Raw genomic sequence first — 20,047 nt, 5'->3', positions numbered from 1 at the left:
GGAGGCAGGGATCTGTAGGGGAAAGTTCATGTAAGAGATCCGTGAAGGGCAAAGCGGCTTGTTTTTCTTTCACTTTCCCTTGTCAACCCAACTAGTCTTCTTGCGCCGGTCTCTCTCTTCTCTTAGATTAAAATTATATTTAACAAAAAATATTACTACTATTCAACCAAAAAAACAAAGGGACAAAAACGCGGCTGCTGTATTCGCCAAAAATCAGAGAGAGAGAGAGGGGTGGAGGGAGCGAGGGGGAGAGGTAGGGACGGGGAAACTCTGTTCATCAATCGCAGCTCTAAAACAACGGGGCTGACGCCGAAGTAAGGTTCCAGATTCAGAGCGTTTGAGGTTTTCTTGAACAAGAGGGGAGTTTTCATCGATTTTAGTTATACAAAATTGCGTTTGTGATTTCTACGCAATCGTTTTGATTGCCAGTAATCTAGGGCACGAACAGCGGTAGTTTTTAGACCCCACGAATTTGGTCGAATAGAAACCGGGATTTTGACGGTGGGAAGTTGTCAACTTTTATTATATTCTGGTGTTTGTTTGGATGATTTCTGTGGGAAGTAGTGATGCGAGGAAGGGGTTAGGGTTAAGCCTTGGTGGTGCTGGTGGTGGTAGGGCAGATATGGAAGAGTCCGAGCTTGAGGAAGGCGAGGCATGCTCCTATCAAAACAACGAAGATTTTGATGCCAGCATCGATCCTGACGTTGCCCTCTCTTACATTGTAAGGGCTTTATGTTGTTATTATTATTATTATTTTTTATCAGTTAATTTTGGTTTCTACTTGTCTAACTGCCTTAGATCCAATTGAACATCTTGTTTCCGTATATGGTATGAATTTTGTCATTTGGAGATGCGAGGAGCTAAATTTCTTACTCGGAAAAAGGATGTAGATTTTACGATGTTTTACACAAGGGATGTTTTAGAAAATTGCAGACTTAGTGGCCTTTTCTATCACAACTTGAAGCATTAGGAGGACGGAGAGAGTTCCTGTTAATCCACTTCTCAAACAGATGGTGATTTCGAATCAGGCTCAGCCTGAAATCTGAATGTAATTTTGTACGTAGGAATAATTTCTCCCGGATTTTTAATTACTGTCTATAACTCTGGAATGCAAGTTTCTTCTCAGAATGGTATCCATGCAAATGCCTGCTTTGCACCCCAATATATTAGAGTTGTGCTGCTCCTATTCTCCTGATTAATTATAAGACAGCATGAAATGCATATCATATCTTGCTAATTGTGCAGCTTTATGATACATCCTAGCCTACGTTTTCCAGCAAGGGAACAATGTTTATATTTCTGCCATAATTAATCTGCGTCTATTTGAGATTTGTCATTTTAGATTTCATCTCCTCTGGGAATTAGTGGTTCTTCTTTTAAACATTGAACTTCTGGTATTTTGTTTTTCTTAGGATGAAAAAATTCAAGTTGTCCTGGGACACTTCCAAAAAGATTTTGAAGGTGGAGTTTCAGCAGCGAATCTAGGTAAGTTGTAAGTCAGCTGAATCATAATTTATCTGAGTGTAAATTTACATGATCAAGAAACTCCACCCTAATGTATTGGGAAACTATTCATTGTACAGGGGCTAAATTTGGTGGTTATGGCTCATTCTTACCTGCCTATCAGCGCTCTCCTGCTTGGTCTCATCCAAGGACTCCACCAAAAGTTCATGGTCAAACTATGCCAAAATCTCCCAACAATTTGCGATTAGAGGTATATTCTTTCTAGGCATGCTATTATGCAGTCCATTTCATAATTAAACTGATGATTGTATGAGATTTTCATGACTTGGCATAGCATGATATCCCATTTAGGTTTGACTTCAACTTCTCATACTGTATTGTAAACAGGGTGGGCAAGGAGATTCTGTCGATTATTCAATGGCAACCCTGTCATTGAGACCTGGGCCAAATTCTGTTAATTCTTCTAGGCCACTTGCTGCTAAGGCACTCTCCACTGATGGAGGAATCAACCAAGAAAAATGCATGACGTCTACTTGTGCTGAGGCATTCACTTCTAATTACGAATCTGCAAATAGAAAATCTTTGAGCATATCAGACCAGAAGACACTGAAGGTTCGAATTAAAATGGGCACTGATAGTTTGTCGACCCGGAAAAATGCTGCAATCTATAGTGGACTTGGTCTTGATGTGTCACCATCATCATTGGATGATAGCTCCTCAGAAAGTGAAGAAATTTCTCGTGGGCCCCATGATGTTCCATTTGAATCCCCAGCTAGTATTCTTCAGGTGAATTATCTACTTACAATTTAAATTTCTATTCACATTGTCCTTGAAGAGATTAAGTGTTTACAGTGGTCTCTTGGTACAGATTATGTCATCTCTTCCTATGCCATTGTCTCCTCTGTCTGATGATCTTCTTCAATTGGCTGGAGAAGAAACATGTGCCAAAGATAGCATACCTGTTCCTATCTATATGGATGGCCCAGAAAGTTCATTCAAGTTGCAACTTGATTCTAATACCATAAAGGGTGACAGCAAAAAAATAGGGGGGAAGAAAATGAAATATGTGGATGGATATGGGTCCTTGATAGAAGTTAAGGGTGGCACTCATGAAAGTGCAAGAAATGATGTTGGAATTTTATCAACGAAGGAGCAAGTTATTGATTCATTGACTGCTGAGGAGCTGGTTTCAGAAACCCTGAAGCTTCCACTTTTATCCAGTTCATATTCTTCCAGTGATGAGTCATTAAAAGATGTGGGTGGGCCTTTTGATACATTGAAGGAATCCAACAAGGATATGGTGCTGGAGAAAGCCTTTTGTACTGAACAAGTGCAAATGGAACGAGTGGATCCAACATCTGTTGAAGTGAATGGTTTTGTATCAAAGATGAAGGGTGGTTCCGGAAGGAAAGTTGCAGGAGATAAAGTTGGTAAATTTCTTGATAACGCACCACTTCATACAGTGAAAGACAATTTTCATGGAGATGAAATACCTCACTCAATAACAGCTGAATCTAATGTTGACAGAGGTAGAGCAGATTTAAGCATTGAACATGTAGAGTTGCCAAAGAAAACTTTTCAAAAAGGTGATTTGTGTGAACATGATAGCACAGCATTACATGTTACAGAACATTCATTTCCTGGGGGAAAGAAAAAATTAAAGGGAAGTAATCAGACTATGGCTACAGAGAGCAATAAAGAAGCCTCAAGGGCTGGTACTTTAATGTCAAAGACTAAGAATAGGATTGACGATATTTTGATGTCTAAAAATGAGATAGAAGATGCCAGATTACAGAAAGATCATGGGAAGGATAAAGACACATATAGAGATTTCTTTGGGGACTTGGAAGATGATGAGGACAGAATGGATTCACTGGAAACTCTTCATGAAGATAAGCTGAAGGACTCTGAAGTGGTTAAGAGGAGTACAGCCATGATTAATTCTGCAGTAAGAGAGAGATCAGGTGGTAAGAAATTTGACAAGCCATTAGTATCTGAAGCATATCCTACAACAGCCACAAATTTAGTCCGGTGCTCTGGAAACATGCATGCTACTGAGTCAACCAATGGAGATGGGGCTCCTGTAACTGTGCCTCCTGCTGTCATAGAAGAATTTTGGGTACAATGTGATAAGTGTCAGAAATGGCGTATTCTCCCTCCTGGCACAAATCCTAAAAGCCTTCCTGAAAAGTGGCTGTGTAGTATGCTTAACTGGCTGTAAGCTCTATTCCATTGACTATTATTTGATAGATCTGTCCATAGCAAAAATATTGAAGTAGCTATTTTACCTAGGGCCCGCTTGCTTAAGCCTTTTTCTTGAAAAAATTGCTTATTTATTGGGAAAAAATCATTTTTGAGAAAAATTCCAATGTTTGTTCAAGGGCCTGTTTGTTTAATCTTATATAATGAAAAATCACATTTTTTTGAAGAAAATCTATTTGGTGAAAGTTTATGATGTTTGTTTAAGCTTTTAAAAATAATCAAAATACAAAAATAAGCAGATTTTTGGTTGTTTTGAAAAACTATTTTGAGTAGTTTGCGAAAATAATTTGATATGGTAGATGATTGAGAATATCATGAAAATATGGATATACACAAAGATATCATAAAATTTTAAAATAACTAAATACCAAATCAATTTTTATGAGCAGAGATCCATGAAGATATAAAATCTGAAAATTACTAAATAATAATCACTTTTTATTATTGTAACCAATTCATAAAATAATTTCTGCTTTTTATAAAATCTCTACAAAATAAATCACTTTTTATATTAGACTATCTAAAAATGACTTATTTTTTAAGCTTTAAACAAGTGGGCTCGAATCTTTTAAAAATAATCAGAATTGAAAAAAAGCATTTTTTTTTAATTTTGAGAAGTTACTTTGGATAAATTATGAAAATAATCAGATGTTGTAAATGAGAGATAATGCACTTAAAAATACCAAGGTACACGGTGATATCATGAATTTTGAAAATGACTAGATGGTAAATCATTTTTTGTGAACAGAAACATCTGAAAATGACTAAATACTAAATAGCTTTTTTTTATGATGGTAACCAATCACAAAATAAGTTTTGCTTTTTATAATTTGTTTACGTGATAAATGACATTCCATAAAATTTCGAAACTGTCTAAAAGTCAATTTTGTTTGTTTAAACAAACAGGTGCTTCAAAACGTGTAATGACAACTAGGTATCCTGATTATATCAGATTCATAATGTACTAGGTTTAGGCCAAGTGTTTCTAATTAAAAGCTCTGACAATATGTACAAAATTGTGCAGGCCTGGCATGAATAGTTGTAGTGTTAGTCAAGATGAAACTACAAAAGCTCACATTGCGTTATTCCAAGTTCCTCTGCCTGAAAGTCAAAGTATCTCTGGAAGTGTTTTGATGGGGGAAACTTCATCAGCAGTCCTGTATCCCAACCAAAACCAACTAAATCATGGTTTAAATGCAATGCCTGGTGGGAAGAAAAGAACTGTTAAAGAGATATCAAATTTGGCGAGTAAAGATGGCTCATCTCAGTTGTCATCTTCTATAAAGAAAAACTCTCAGTCATCAATGAAAAGTAGAAGCATAAGTGATATGAACAAATCTCCTGCAATTAGTGAACCTGATGTCCGAGGGGAAAAGCACAAAACCAAGCAGAAGAAACCAGAGAGCTATTCTGATAGAGGTGAGTTAACTTGATATTCATTTTGGTTATCTTATTAATGATGATGGAGGACCTGCTAAACTGCTCTGAGTAATATTATTAACTACTTGAAATTTGTTGACAGGTGATACTAAGAATTTGAAGGCGAAAAGCTGTAGGGATGCTGATCAAGATTATTTTAGACAATCCAAAAAAGGCAAGACTGATAACATGCATTTTACTGATCAGCAGTGGATTCCTGACCCAAGTGGGGCTACTAGGAAGTTCCATCATAGCTTGAGTAGCAGTTCTCCGACTACTGCAGCTGGCAAGGAACAGCCTAAGCATAAAGATCGCTCATCATTAGGAGACTCAAAATATGATGGAAAGGACAGGTTGCAAGTTTCTGTCGAAAAAACAAGAGATAAAGGCTGTCTTTCTTTATATGAGGAGTCTCTGGATTTGAGGAATCGTGATACCATTGATAGTGTAAGGAAAAGGAAATTGAAGGAGTATCAGGATTCAGGTCACCACCACCAACAGGAGAGCAAGATTTCTGCACAGGATGAGTTTTCCAGGAAAGAAAAGAAGGCAAGATTATCAAAGTCAGAGGGTAGAGAGTCAAGTATTAGTAAAGGCAGTGGTAAGACTGACAAAAGAGCTAGTCAGACTAAACATCAAAAAATCAGGAAAGATCCAGGGAATACCTTGTCACAGCAGAGCTTGGACGGTGCGGACAGCATGAAAAGGGACTTGAGATCTGTGCAAGTTTCTGCTGCCGCCACTTCCAGCTCTTCTAAGGTTTCTGGCTCACATAAAACGAAAGCCAGCTTTCAGGAAGTGAAAGGTTCACCAGTGGAATCAGTTTCTTCTTCACCTTTGAGAAGTCGAAATACAGAGAAGTTTACAAGTGGGGAACTTATGGGGAAATACAATTCTCATGATGCTGGTGCCATAGGTAGTCCAATCAGATGTTTAGATGGTGAAGATGATGGTGGGAGTGATCGATCTGGGACAATTAGGAAGGGCAAAGCTTTTATTGTGGTCCATCATGGTTCCCGTGGACCTTCTATGCTTGATTTTCAGAAGGATGTTAATCATGTGTTAGATGGAAAATCTAAAGTTCAGATGTTGCCCTCTCCTCACATCACATCTAGTCACTTCACAAATGGTGGAGTGGACACTGTAGACCAATACAGGAAATATTCCAGCGGGGATCAGATAAAGGATCAATGCCAAGGTGAAGACAGAAATGATGTTTGTTGTACTAATAATATGTCTAATCCAAGGAAAACTGGTCAAGGGTTTTCATCACGTTTGAAGGACAACAGCATGAGCTGTAAATCAGAATCTACTGCTGAAAAGGTCAAGAAGACTAGTCTTTCTCAAATGCAAGATCAACCTCCCTCATCTGAGGCAAAACATGGGGATGGCAAAGTTAAGCTGCAGGATAAGCTTGGACTCAAATCTGACAGAAGTGAGAATATAATTGCTGGCAAGAAAGATTGTGCCAGAAATGATAGCAGGCAAAAAGACAATCAGTTAAATAGAGGCCATGCTGTTGAAGATACTGCTCTAGATGCCATTTGTGAACCGGAACAGCTGTCTGCTTCTGGCCAGAATCATTTTCCAGATTGTGCTGAAGAAAGGTTTTCCAGGAAGTCTCTTTCTGAAAGAAGTGATCAAGAAGTTCTTGGTAAAGGGAAGTCTCTCCCGTTGCCACCCTCTGGAGGGGCTCAAACTGAGACATTGTGTCATGGCCCCCAGCCAGTTGGTGGTCCTCACCAAGGAAATGGAGATATGGTGGTTGATCCTTGGAAAGTTGATAATGCTTTGACACTGCAGAAAAAACAAGTCAGAAAGGCTGATAATCAAAATGTAACTCAGCCAATTAGTTCAAGACATTCCATGCTTAATGGACACAGGTCCAAGGAGCTTGATGCCCCAAGTCCAATCAGAAGGGAATCTTCCGGTCATGCTGCTAACAATGCTATGAAAGAAGCTAAAGATCTAAAGCATTTGGCTGATCGTCTTAAGGTCTTTTTTTATATAGTACCTTCTACAATAAGTCTTTCGATCTTCTTGGTTTTAATAAGAAATTTGGGGTTCACTGCAGAATTCAGGATCCTCTCTTGAGAGCACTGGTCTTTACTTTGAGGCAGCCCTCAAGTTTCTTCAAGGAGCCTCTCTATTGGAATCTGGGAACAATGATAATGCTAAATACAGTGAGATGAATCAAGCAAAGCAAATATATAGTAGCACGGCAAAATTGTGCGAGTATGTTAACATTTTTTCCTCCTGCTTCATGCATAACTTTATTTATATGGGCAACATGCTGCTCTGAGTGAAATGCACATACAAATGATTGTGTAGTCATCTGCGGATGCTTCCCACTCCATCTAATTGTTATCACATCCTTAGACTTTGGGTATGCTATTATTAGTTTATATAATTGGAGATTCTGGAGCCAAAAAACAGGCAAAGCACCTAACTGTTCTTTAAGAGGGGCTGGCAAAAACTTTGGGCACTACATGAAGACATCGTGTTGTGTATTTTATCATGTATTTTTCAAAGCTTAACAAGTGTCTAGATTTGGATTATTGATGGTTAATAATTTTAGCTATTCCATAGATTTTCTTAATTTGACATATTATACATGAGATCCGGGACTCATTTTTCTGGGGCTCTTATCTGAAACCTTGGATGCATATTGTGTTTGTAAGGTTGGGCAGAATTTCAGCTACGGAGTAATGTGATGGAGTTCAGATGTGATAGAGAGTGTAAGAGTATTGTCTTGTAGGCTAATGTGATGTTTCCTAGTAGTTCACCCAAAATAAATGGTCATGTCTTTGTGTTGCTGTAGTTTCATCTAAATAGAGATTGGAGGACCAATGTTATACAGGCTGCCATTGAGATTATCAATTATTGTTGCTGTTGCTGCGCCATTATCCTTACCAACTTTATATCTGTTGTCTTCTCTTCACCCATGCATATAGTCTTTCACTATTATCCTATTGCTATCTGTGTTACTTATTTCTTTATTGCTTTTCCTTTGCAATTAGAATATTAGGTCCCTGGCTTTTCTATTTAATCTGTTCTTGTAACCTTTCTTAAGTGAGCATATTTGGGGATGATGCATCTGCATAAACGTGAACCTTAAATGACCTTATCCTGGTTGATTCTGTTATACATTTTAAGCTCATAGTTGGGTTTTGAATCTTTTTGTGGATTTTTTTTTTCTTGACACCTTCATTTGGTAGGTTTTGTGCCCACGAATTTGAAAAGTTGAAAGACATGGCTGCTGCTGCTCTGGCTTACAAATGCATGGAGGTGGCATATATGAGGGTAATATATTCCTCCCACACTAGCGCAAGCAGAGATCAACGTGAGTTGCAGGCATCTTTGCAACCCGTTCCTCTTGGTAATGAAATTTATGACATAGCAGAAGGTTTTTTTTCCCCCTTTTCCCCAATAAATTCACTTATTGCTTGTAGTTTTTCTGGGTTTGTAACCTCAGAAATTTCTTCCCTAGATTGACACGGAGAATTTCTTCCATATGAAAATCATAACCTTCTTGGTTACCAAAAATTTACTTGCCAACCTACCAATCTCTTTTCCAATTACTAATTGAACATGTATTTGTCTCAGCTTCAGGTGATGATACTTGGTAAATATTTTGACTGTCTTGTAGAATAATTGGAATGGCATATAAACTATCATTGATCATTTGGACCTTCCTTTCTTAGAAATATGGCCAAATTGCTTATACTATGATACATCTCTATCTAGTTTTGCGGCTGTGTGATATAATGCAACAATGAGACGAAAAAGTAGATACATCTGATTTTATTGATGCTGATGAATGTTAATTATTTTATCTCTTGTTATCATCTCAACCATTCTTTCTTGATCATGTCTCCCATCACTTGTGAGAATGTGGTGGTGATGAATTTTGACCTTGTATTTTTGTCAGGCGAGTCTCCCTCATCATCTGCTTCTGATGTTGACAATGCTAACAACTCTGCAGCAGCAGACAAGACAACCTTGTCAAAGGGTGTTAGTCCTCCCCAGGTTGTTGGAAACCATGTTATTGCTGCCCAAAATCGCCCCAAAGTAATGCGATTGCTTAAATTTGTAAGTGAACAGTTTTTTTTTTTTTTTTTACACAGAGAAGAAGGCCTTTAAAGGGGAAAATCCTCAGAAACTTAAATAGGAATCCTGTTGGAGAATATGTATGTAATTTCAAATTTTAAAAAAATTGAAATTGTGGAGAAAGACAGTACTTCTCTTTATGATTATGCGGCTGCAAAAGGCACCATGTTATCAATTCACTGATTGTCATGTGTCATGGAGTAGCATTTACACTGGAAACTGTCATGCACCACTATATGCTAGCTTAAGCACTTACTTGAGTTGGTCTATTTCGGTTGTATAATTTATTTTTAATGATTGCAGGCTCAGGATGTGAATTTTGCCATGGAAGCCTCAAGGAAATCACGGATTGCTTTTGCAGTTGCCAGTTCAAGTTCATGTGAGGTCAAGCATGCAGAGGGTACTTCCCCTATCAAGAAAGCTCTTGATTTTAACTTCCAAGATGTGGAGGGTTTGCTACGCTTAGTTCGGCTTGCAATGGAAGCTATTAATCGTTGAAAAGTCCAATTAGTTTAAAGATGGTCCTTGCTTGGGAAGAGCATGTTTCATGATCCTGCATATAGGATTCCCAGAGGTAAAGATGACCTGGATGGTGATATGAAGGGCTGTGTTTATAATGTTGAACACCAGCCACTCTTGCCAACTTTTAAAGCTAGTGTTGCCTTTGCTCGATTGCCACAGTTGTTGAATCAACGAAGTCAGGGCATTCAATTCATTTTTTATGCCTTTAAGAATGACAGTTATGGTTAACCTTGAGATATTGTGGAGATGTTGGGAAACACAAGTCAGCAAAGCTGATGCATTTTGGTTAAAGATTTGATCAGTGGACGTGAGTAGACTTTGAATTTGAAGTTTGATATTACTGGCCATCTTTTGGTGGTTTCACATACTGGAGGAGTTATAATTTTTCAAGCTGTAAATTTGTAAATTTTTAACCAATGGGTAAAGGAAATTGTGGGTTTTGCTGATCATCCTTCTATGTGAAATTTGTACTCTCTTTGGTGGTGAAAGCGCTCTTCGGAGGAAGACAGGTAGGAGAGAGTCATGCAAGTAAGCGTTTCTGCTATTTTTTTCTTATGAATACCATAAATATGCATTTGTTCTTTGAAAAATGCTTATACATATTTTCTTTACAATTTAGCCATTTCTTTCTGATTTATTTTTATTGGTCTTTGCAGGTTGTCATATACAATTTCTGGGATTGCTGGTGGATTTTTTTTTTTCAATTACTTTTTTGTTGATAAGTAGCAGGAAGCAGAAGGAAATAGGATGTACAGCAGGAAATCTATACATTAGAGTCCACAGCAGTATGCTGCCAGCCCGCCAATACTTTGTTAGCTTAGAGGTATACAAGAATTATTTCTTATGAAATTTGTGTTCGATTGAGGCATGTCTAATTGCATCCTCCCCCCATCTCTTTTTTGTGCTTTTGATGAAAGTAGCGGATATGTAAATTAGCTTTTCACAATCAATTACACACCGGCGTTTATGAAGCTATTCGTTCATGTTAAAGCTGTTGTGATAGCTTCCTCTGCGGTAACTGATAGGTATGTTGTCCCAGCTTTTGGCATTCCGTCATATACCCTATTATACAGTCAACTTATGAGAAAGTGAAGTTCTTGCCTGTCATTAGGCGATGCTGTTGCATAAATTTTGATTTATAGTTTCTTGCTCTTTAGGATGCTATATACAAAGAATGAAATGGAATTGAAAGAAAAATATAATGAGAAAAAAAATCTTGGAGGTGAGAAATGATAGGAGTAAAAATAATAATAATAATAATAATAAAAGACGGAGTAATGACAAGAAGAATATAACTAGCAATGCATATCTCTTTTTTTTAATACGTTGGAAAAGGATAACCATCCCCCCCCCCCAAAAAAAAAAAAAAAAAAGAAAAAGAAAAAAAAGCAACCAAACGTAGGGAGTTATGCAAGTTTTTTCATGTTGCTTGGATTTATATCAATATTGTCAGATTGCATGGCAAGTCTTAACCGCAGAAAAGGATGCATGTAGTATTGTTTGTCCGATTCATCTGAATAATTGACCTTACCGTGCTCAGCATGATGTTGGTTTTGGTTGTATCTCGACAAGTTAATGCTTGGTGATACACTATTTCCTATTAGCGTCGTGCTTTTTGCGTTTGTTTGCTTCATATGGTTTTTGTCCACAGCACTGTGCGTGGCATTTGTTGTCATCTGATCTGTGGGTCGCAACCTATCTCTGGTTTCACTTTCAGGTTCAGCGCCTGAGTCAAATTTTAGATGCGGTTGCGGTTGCGGTTGTCGCTTCACAGGAGATTTTTGTTTTCCTTGATTATTTGTATTACTATTACATGGATGTCCCCGGCTTGGCGTTGAGTATATATAAGCTCACTTCAGAGAATTCAATTTTGACATTCCAACCTTGCAGCTACCATCCACTGGTTTCTTTCTCATGTACAGAAATAGTGCATTTAATTGTTTGCTAACCTTGTGTAATAAACCTTTTTTAAGCGCCAAAAACATTGGTATCTGTTTGGTATGCAAAATGAAATAAATATAGCTGAAAGTGATTTTGAACTCAGGAATGATCTTCTCCTTCATACCATAAGGTTGTTTGAGTTTGATTCTTTCTTGTTATGAAAGTACTTTGTTTTTCAGGTGGCTCTATTTTCGCTTATTGAGAGTCCGAAGCTCCAATATATAAAAGTATGAAGGAAAAATTGCTGCACTATTAGAAACCTCACACTTCCTATAAGAAAGGAGTTTAGACCTCGAGATTAGGTGCCTAGAGAGAACAACGAAGTGGCTGACGCTTTGGGGAAAAATAGTCGAGGGATTTAGAGCCCTGTATTATGTCGACTGTGGTCTGTGGTGGGGTTGCTAATTAATATTTGATGTTGATACTGATGTAGAGTTATGAGATAAAAAATGAATATTGATATAATCTGTACAAGTAAAAGTTTATTTTGGGAGTTTAGGAAAAGTTGAAAAATGATACAACATCACTCCTATTTGGATGAATAGAAAAAAAATATAAAAAGAACAAATGACACAATGACTATAATATCCTATATTATAATATATTTTGTCTCATGTAGTTATCTTTATCAAAATAAATTGAAGGTAAAGATCATATTACAATTAAAATTACCATTCATCAAAATATTTTAAAACTGAATTATTGATATTAAAAATCATCATATATTGTCTCAAAATATATTTTCATGTTTTATATCAAAAAAATTAATTTGGTAAAAAATGTATATAATGATACAAAAGAAATAAAAAACAGAAGGTGAAACCATAAAATTCTAATACATTTTTTCATCTGAGTAATCGCATATATATATATATATATATATATATGAAAAACAAGGCAAGTAGAATTAATCATGTGTCGATAAATGTGAAAGAAGAAAAGCGGGGGGTGAGAGGAGGGCATGGATGGGAATGAGGCATCGTGTATATTGATGAGAACGCAGGTTGGGAACAAAGTTGAAGACAATGCGGAGAAAGAGAGTGGTAAGAGGGAGTGAGCGGGCAACTGTGACAATTTTCTTTTCTTCCTAAAATCTTAGCATCACTGCCTCCAAAACAGCAGAGAGAAAGAGAGAGAAGACATCGAGACATGATTCATGGCATCAACAATATGACACATGCGCAATAAAACATTTCGTTGTCTTGGCAGGTAAAAATCTGTTATTTCAATTCTGTAAAAACACAATCCTTCCTCTGATAATTGAGAATGTGGCATTCACCATTCAAATGTTGTTGCTTCCTTTCCCATTTCACTAACATCCTTGAGTGCATGTTCCATCCAGAAACCAACAATCCCAAAGGACGTCCCAGTGCCAAACTTGCCCCAACTAATTAATTAAAAGCAAACTCAAACATCCCAAATGGATTTATCCAAAGCTGAATCCCCACGAGGAAGATGGTGTTCAAACTGATTCATAACTGATACCCCCTGCTGATTCATCGCTTCTATCTCCAACCTTTGTGGCTGTGGTTCCCCAACACCCAAGAAATCATGTACTGTCGCCATATTTGGCCCCATCGGATTCCCTTCTCCCACATCTCTCCCGTGAATTATCAAACTTGAACCACCGCTGTTCTCTCCTTCCGCATTGTTTTTCATCATCAATCCTGGGTTCTGATCACTTGCGAGGAAAATCTGGCTGAACATGCCCATATCAGTAATTGCAGATCCAGCAGCATTTGTGGCATCAAACAGTTGTGAAATTTCCTGTGGGCTTTTGTGAAACAGTTGATTGGTGAATGGTCCGCCGCCACTATTCCCAGCCATGTCGGGTTGATCACGATGAGGATGATGGAAATGATCATAGGAGGAAGGATCAGCACCAGAAAATGGTAGTTTGTTCATGGAAGAGACATGATCAGGACCAGCCATGCTAGTGACGAAGCTCTTCTGCATCATTGGAGAGTTGATGCTGTTGCTCGCGGTGGCACCCATTTGGGCTGCTTTCTGTAGCAAAGCTGTCGCAGACATTTGGGCCAATCCAGAAATCATTGGGCCCAAGTTTTTGCTATCCAGTAAGTAATTGAAAGCCGTGGAGCAAGCGTTGGGGCTTAGCTGGAGCGCCGAGGAGGAGGAGGGAGAGATGGGCCTTGGGCCAGAGAAGAGCGATCCTGACGTGGTAGAGAACATGGGCCCAATGCTCGTAGGCTTGAATGGGCTTGGACCGAGGTCCGGGGAGAGGGCGGGCATCAGATCTGTCAGATGATTTTGCATGTTTGGTTGCATGCTGCTGGTTAATCCTTGGTTCACGCGATTGTTTTCTTCAGTTAAAGCGTCGCAAAAAGCCCTGTGCGTGATGAAGCTATCTCTCCTGCACTATTCATTTATTATCAATAAACGATTCAAGCAAGTTACTGAAAATTAGATTGGTCAAGGCACATGGAAGCCGGTAAGAGTAGTCATGAGCAAACATTTTATTGAACCAATCAAGGTATGGTTTACTGGTTAAACTGGTTGGGTGCGATCAACTCTTAGGGGAAGATATATACCTGGAAAAAATGGTGCCACAGTCACATTTGTATTCCCTGGTGCCACAGGTTTTTTGGTGGGCCTTCCAGTCAGATTGGACGGCGTATCTTTTGGAGCACTTGTCACACTTCCATTTCTTCTCGCCATGCTTCCTGCTGTAATGCTTCTTGATGCCGGTGAGGTCTCCCAGAGCTCGAGCTGGGTTATGGTGCACACACGAGGGCTCGGGGCACACGTACACCCTCTTCTTCACCTCCGTGCTCGACCTTTGCCTCAGCTTCCATGGCAGGTTGTGCCCTCTCCTGTGCAACTGCAGGTTCTGGTCCCTCTGAAACCCCTTGTTGCATATCTCGCACACGAATCTATTCGTCGCCATGAGTGCCGTCGGTGATAACGCAACAATATCAGCGTTCGGATCTGTTTCATTCACCGGCCAGTTTACTTGGACTTCATTATAAGAGATTAAATGATGATAAAAAAACGAGAAATATGTATGTGGGGCATGCCTGGTGTTCCGGGAAGGTTTCTCTTCTTCTTGGGTGGTGGTTTCTTACTGTTGGAAGGAGCAGAGTTATTGGGAGCTGAAGTGGTGTTGTGTTGGTGCTGTTGATCGTCGTTGACTTCTTGATGGACTTCTACTTCTCCCGTGTTCCCGGAGGAGAAGCTTCTTTCATCGCCTGAAACGTTTGACATTTTTCTGTCGGTCTTGTTTCTTCTATTTCGTTCCTGTACGTTCTTTATCTGGCAGAAGAGGAAGACAAAAACCCAGAAAGTGTTGGAGGATCGCTCTGATCTTCTTGATGAGGCGGGCAGTAATTGGAAGCAAAAGTCATCGACCTTGGCCTTTTATATTTATATATGAAAGACAACTTGCAAGGCCGATGATGTCCCCTTTCTTTCTTTGTATCAATATCTTGTTTTAGTTCTTTATTTTTTTACAGTAACCGATCGATAGAGTGCGACAGTTTGAGTGTTCCATATATGATATATCCTCTTGCTCTCTATTTTTTCAGCTCAACTAGCGTTTGAGAAAATATTTCTAAAAGTTCATCGTATACACAACCAAATTATTATTTTAGCTAGTTAATTAAGTGGTCAAGTGTCTTTCTTTTTCAAATTCACTTGTCATGATTCAAATTCCTCTAAAAAAAAAATAAGCCCATTAAATATATTTTGAAGGTAAACTATATCACATTGTATTATAACTGATATGAAAACAATATATATATAAATATATTATGTTCAACAGCTTTCCCCCATATAAATTGTTTTATATATATATATATATATATAAAATTTGTTTCCCGCTATGGCTGTTTTCATGATCTTTAACTTTGTAATTAAAGACTAATGGAATAATAACACACCTACACATATGCGTTATTGGTCGGAATGCCTGGAGCTAGTACTTAAGAGCTTCCTGAATTCTTCTATTATATATTTAGCAACTTAATAAATACCAACGGCAACGAAGCTCAGATATATAAATAAATAAATAAATAAACAATAATCAGCTGGAGAAGCCGAATTGGGAGTGTGTCATTAATTTGATCCAAACGATCGAAGGAAACAAAGCGAGGCAATGGGGAATATATATCTCTTCATATATATATATATATATATATATGACATAAAAGATGCTTGGTTGCTTCCGAGTTAACCTAGACGCAATCTTTCCATAACCACATTTACTAAGAGCATCCTATAATCTCTTTAAGATTCCAGTGTGTGCGTGTGTCATGAGATGGAAATTAAAAATCAGGGTATTTTTGAATTTCTTTGGAATATAAAACAAAATGGAACAAGATAAAATTAAAAAAAAAGTGAGATAATATGATAATATAGAGATGTACATGTCCAATTTCATGTTGAAAATAATATCTTTCTTATATTTTTTAATAGAACATGTAAAGCATATATTCATATTATGATCAATTTGACAAGAATGACGCATATGTTGTTGAAGGTTTGATAATTGCCACATGATGCATGTTGTAGCGGTTCAGATTGTTTCAGCAGAATGTAAGAAAATCTCAGAAATTTTTTCCCCGGCTAGGGAACTATTATTATTGTTAAGAAAGATTGAATACGAAGCAAGTCTATAAAATAATCTTCTGTCTAGAAATAAATTTACAATTTTTCTTGGAAGCAGCAGTTAATTAGTGCAAATGTCAATATTAAGCTAAGATTGCTTGAAAGGTTCTGGCAATTTTTTTTTTAAAGATTCCGTAGAAAGGTCTCAAATCGATGCCTTCATAATATTTTTTCACATTTGGGTTGTTCATAATTATTAATAAAAGCAGTCATTATCTCAATTAGATATTCTTTACCCAAAAAAAAAAAAAGATCTCTTCCCTTTTCTTCTGTCATTTGTTCTATGTTGAACTTCGTAGCCCCCACACGCTTTTACCAACAAACAAGAAGCAAACAAGGAGACACAAATCAGAATATCAAACATGGGCTACGCTTCAAACTTCGAGTCAGAGAATTTTGAGGGCCTTGTCATTGAAAATACTCTCTCTCTCTCTCTCTCTCTATATATATATATATATCTATCTATGTTTCTTCATCTAAAACTTTCGAGAAACGACGAACAAGAATCCCTCGTAGGAATTATCAATCTTATATAGATCGATATATTTGATGAACGAACCCTGCATACGTTAAACAATGCAACGACAAAGCTTGCCTCCCAACGTTGTTATCAACTATATATCCCACAGATTAATTTCTTCATCACTATCTTACAGTAAACCCAATTTATAACCGTTATTGCGGAAATTGGATTTCTGATTTTTTGATAATTATAAATTGACCTGATTACTAGTTGACAGAGACAAAGCAACCTTACAGAAAAAACCGACATAAAGGACAATGGCGGATTATGCTTTCCCTCGAGAATATTAAATTCGTTTTGTGACAATTTGATTATCTAAGGAAAGATAATTCATAAAACTAATATTTGTTGATATGGACGTGTTTTGATTAGGTGGAATACGTACTTGAATATTGATTTTTTAAAGTATTCAGTCGCTCATCAAAGCCTGCATGGAGCCTCGGGAGCTGAAAAATTGACAACAATTATTTTATTACCTTGAGCATCCAACGTTAATAATTGGAATGTTTATAAGGAGGAGTGCCTTGGCGCAACGATAAAGTTGTCGCGGTGTGACTTGTTAATCACAGGTCTGAGTTGTGAAAAAACATAACTTCATGGCTTCATGCAGCAGGCAATTCCTTCATCTGGAATATTTATAATAAATATAGAGAGAATATAACGGTAGATATCATTGTATTTTATTTTTATTTCTTATAATTTTATTTTTTTATTTTCAATTCTTTTAATTGGATTCACCTGCAACGTTAATTCTTTAATTTTAAAAATGCAAGATCATGAGTTGGCATTGACAGAATTAATTTTATTGATGTGTACTAAACTTTTTCAACCCTTTTATTGATGTGCATTTAATTTTGTCTTCATCTTTCACACTGGTATAATCTTAATATATACGAAAGCCTTTTCCCCTTTACATTTTATTTTTATTCATACATTGTCAATCTATTTTCATGTGGACATACTTTTACCATATCAACAAAGTAGTTAGCATAGTTATATCGAAATAATTAACTCTGTCAGTAACAACTCATGTTATTTATGTACATTTTTTAAATTATATATATTAATGTTACATATGGATCGAATTAAAGAGATTAAAAACAAGGAAATAAATTTATAAGAACTAAAAACAAATACAATTAAAATATAGAAAGTTTTCATGCTTACTTATTCGGCACACACTCTGATTCCATAGAAACCTTCTCACTTATTCAACATAATTTTCTTGACAATCATCCTCTCTTTGAAATTATCAACAAAGTCAAGAAATTTGTCATAAAAGATTAGATCATTATCTTCAACCACACGTTCAGGAAAGCAAACAAATATGCAAACATACTCACTCACCAAGCCTCTCTAGGAAATTTCGATTGTATTATTTTTAATCATCCACTTCACGATGCAGATCCTTTATGAAACCTGACATGATTTGATTTCTGTTTACCTTTTATGCAGGTTTTCTATGTCTTTTGTATTAAAAAAAAATAGAAACTTTTCATAAATATATAAAGGTAAATGAGCAAATTATCCCCAAACTTTATATCTAATAGTATCATAAACCCCAAACTTATTTATTATACAAATCGTTTTCTCAACTTTTAAAAATTGTGCAATTTGATTTTTGTTGTTAATAAAAGTTAACTTTTATCATTAGTTGACCATAAAATAAAAAAAATATTGAACATTACCAAAAAAAAAAAGGACCAAAAAATTATTTTTTTGGTCATTTTTTGTAATTTTTTATATTACTTTCTTTCATTTTCTGGTCAACTAACGATTTTGACCCAAAAAAAAAGATTAAAGTTAACTTAAAAGAATAATTTGCACAATAAATAAGTTCAAAATCTTAATATTAATGGACTTAAAATTTGAAAAGTAATTTGCTCATTTACTCAATATATAATAATAAGCAAGCACCTTTCCTTTCAATCTACCTCACCACAGCTACGTTGTTCTTGAGTTGAAGAGATCGCACTAGAACTGAAGCTGTTCTAAAATATTCAAACACGGCTTTCTCTGTTTAAAAATTAAATCTAATGGCCTGCAGATGGACCGGGCCTCTCTGACCAAGTCCTGAACCAAGAGAATGTCTATCAAGTAACCTACTACCTTAGGACCAGCACTAACGAGAAGGCTTGAAGAAAACCCACATTCATTTTCCGCACACCCTGATCCTGTCAACTTATAAACCCTTATCTACTTAATGTGATGAAGACACTAACAAAGGAAATTGGGAACTTGACTAGTTAGGAGTTGCATGGTCGAAAACAAACATCATTTGACTTGGTCAAATATGTGAGTCAAAAAAGGAATGGACCTTCCTTTTTTCAAACGATGAAGACTTGCACTGATCTATTCAAATCAGTGCTATTTATAGCTCACATAACAAAATGTGTAAAAAACCTTTATAACATGTATAAAATTGATCTAACAAATAACTACGATTATTAAGAGGTCACTATTAATGAGGAGAAAATTTGTGGTAGTAGTTACAAGTCATTGTAGAATGCCTTTTAACTTGCACCTATATCTGCTAGGCTTCCTCAGTCAGGCTAATTAAATCATGAAATGAAAAGCTGAGGTGAGGCAAACCTTTTATCATCAAACCATAATTTAGACTCCCGTCAGTCTGATAGGAAATAAGATTCAGCACCAAAGATCATGTTTAAATCACGTGATCCACTGATACGATGATTTATTATTCTCTGTCACATTCTGATGAAAACAAGTATAGGCTGTGATAGCTTTGATCTCCTTGCATAATTGTGGAAGCCTTTCAAAGAATGAAACTATGAGCGCCTCAAAAAAAATTTATGAACTTGACGTCCTTTAAGAAGAGGATAGGCCAATCTTTTCACAAGTAATAGCGAGCCTCGCTACTAAGATTGCTCGTGCCTTGTGCCTGGAGTTCATTCACCTCCTCTGCCATTATATTATCAGTGCCATTGTTAGTGGTAATACCAACAGTTGTTCCACAGTTGCACGTAAACATTGTGACTTCGAGTTATTGTATGAGTTATCCAAATTCTTTCTCTTCCTCTTTGAGTTAATAAGGCTGTACTCTAGAGCTTCGAGTGCTTTTGTGGTCAATGGGCAGTTCCTTGTACTCTAGCGATGACTGACAATGTTAGGTTGTTGCTCTTTGTGAACATGCTTCTCTATTTGGCTGGGCTAAGTTTTATC

At 36.8% G+C, this 20,047-nt stretch overlaps 2 protein-coding genes across 7 annotated transcripts; one reads left to right on the top strand and one right to left on the bottom strand.

Annotated features, from left to right (window-relative positions):
• LOC129295016 (cysteine-tryptophan domain-containing zinc finger protein 3-like) lies at positions 1 to 11,820 on the top strand. 6 transcript variants are annotated; one of them, XM_054935561.1, is made up of 15 exons: positions 600 to 721; positions 934 to 1,056; positions 1,413 to 1,485; positions 1,584 to 1,714; positions 1,852 to 2,250; positions 2,333 to 3,681; positions 4,751 to 5,145; positions 5,249 to 7,140; positions 7,220 to 7,380; positions 8,364 to 8,524; positions 9,077 to 9,237; positions 9,559 to 10,305; positions 10,434 to 10,600; positions 10,698 to 10,802; positions 11,495 to 11,820. In XM_054935561.1, exons 4-12 carry the CDS (start codon positions 1,682 to 1,684, stop codon positions 9,751 to 9,753), a joined length of 4,746 nt encoding a protein of 1,581 aa, XP_054791536.1. In that variant the 5' UTR covers positions 600 to 721; positions 934 to 1,056; positions 1,413 to 1,485; positions 1,584 to 1,681; the 3' UTR covers positions 9,754 to 10,305; positions 10,434 to 10,600; positions 10,698 to 10,802; positions 11,495 to 11,820. The 6 variants fall into 6 exon arrangements, with proteins under 6 accessions (XP_054791043.1, XP_054789793.1, XP_054790441.1 ...); XM_054936786.1 differs by having other exon boundaries at positions 1,413 to 1,492; XM_054935068.1 differs by lacking the exon at positions 934 to 1,056 and having other exon boundaries at positions 1 to 721; positions 9,559 to 10,286.
• Positions 11,821 to 12,784: 964 nt separating this feature from the next.
• Positions 12,785 to 15,052, bottom strand: LOC129290068 (protein indeterminate-domain 12-like). Its single transcript, XM_054926781.1, has 3 exons — positions 14,754 to 15,052; positions 14,268 to 14,664; positions 12,785 to 14,089 (listed from the first exon to the last, which is right to left on the bottom strand). The coding sequence occupies exons 1-3, from the start codon at positions 14,938 to 14,940 to the stop codon at positions 13,126 to 13,128; spliced, it is 1,548 nt and encodes a 515-aa protein (XP_054782756.1). The 5' UTR covers positions 14,941 to 15,052; the 3' UTR covers positions 12,785 to 13,125.
• Between the last annotated feature and the right edge of the window lie 4,995 nt (positions 15,053 to 20,047).

This window comes from Prosopis cineraria, unplaced genomic scaffold (genome assembly GCF_029017545.1).
Source record: "Prosopis cineraria cultivar Desert tree isolate PC_DT_omini unplaced genomic scaffold, ASM2901754v1 PC1, whole genome shotgun sequence".
Classification (NCBI taxonomy): domain Eukaryota; kingdom Viridiplantae; phylum Streptophyta; class Magnoliopsida; order Fabales; family Fabaceae; genus Prosopis; species Prosopis cineraria.
The sequence above is the reverse complement of the archived record's forward strand: the minus strand, read 5'-3'. Positions and strand labels throughout refer to the sequence as shown.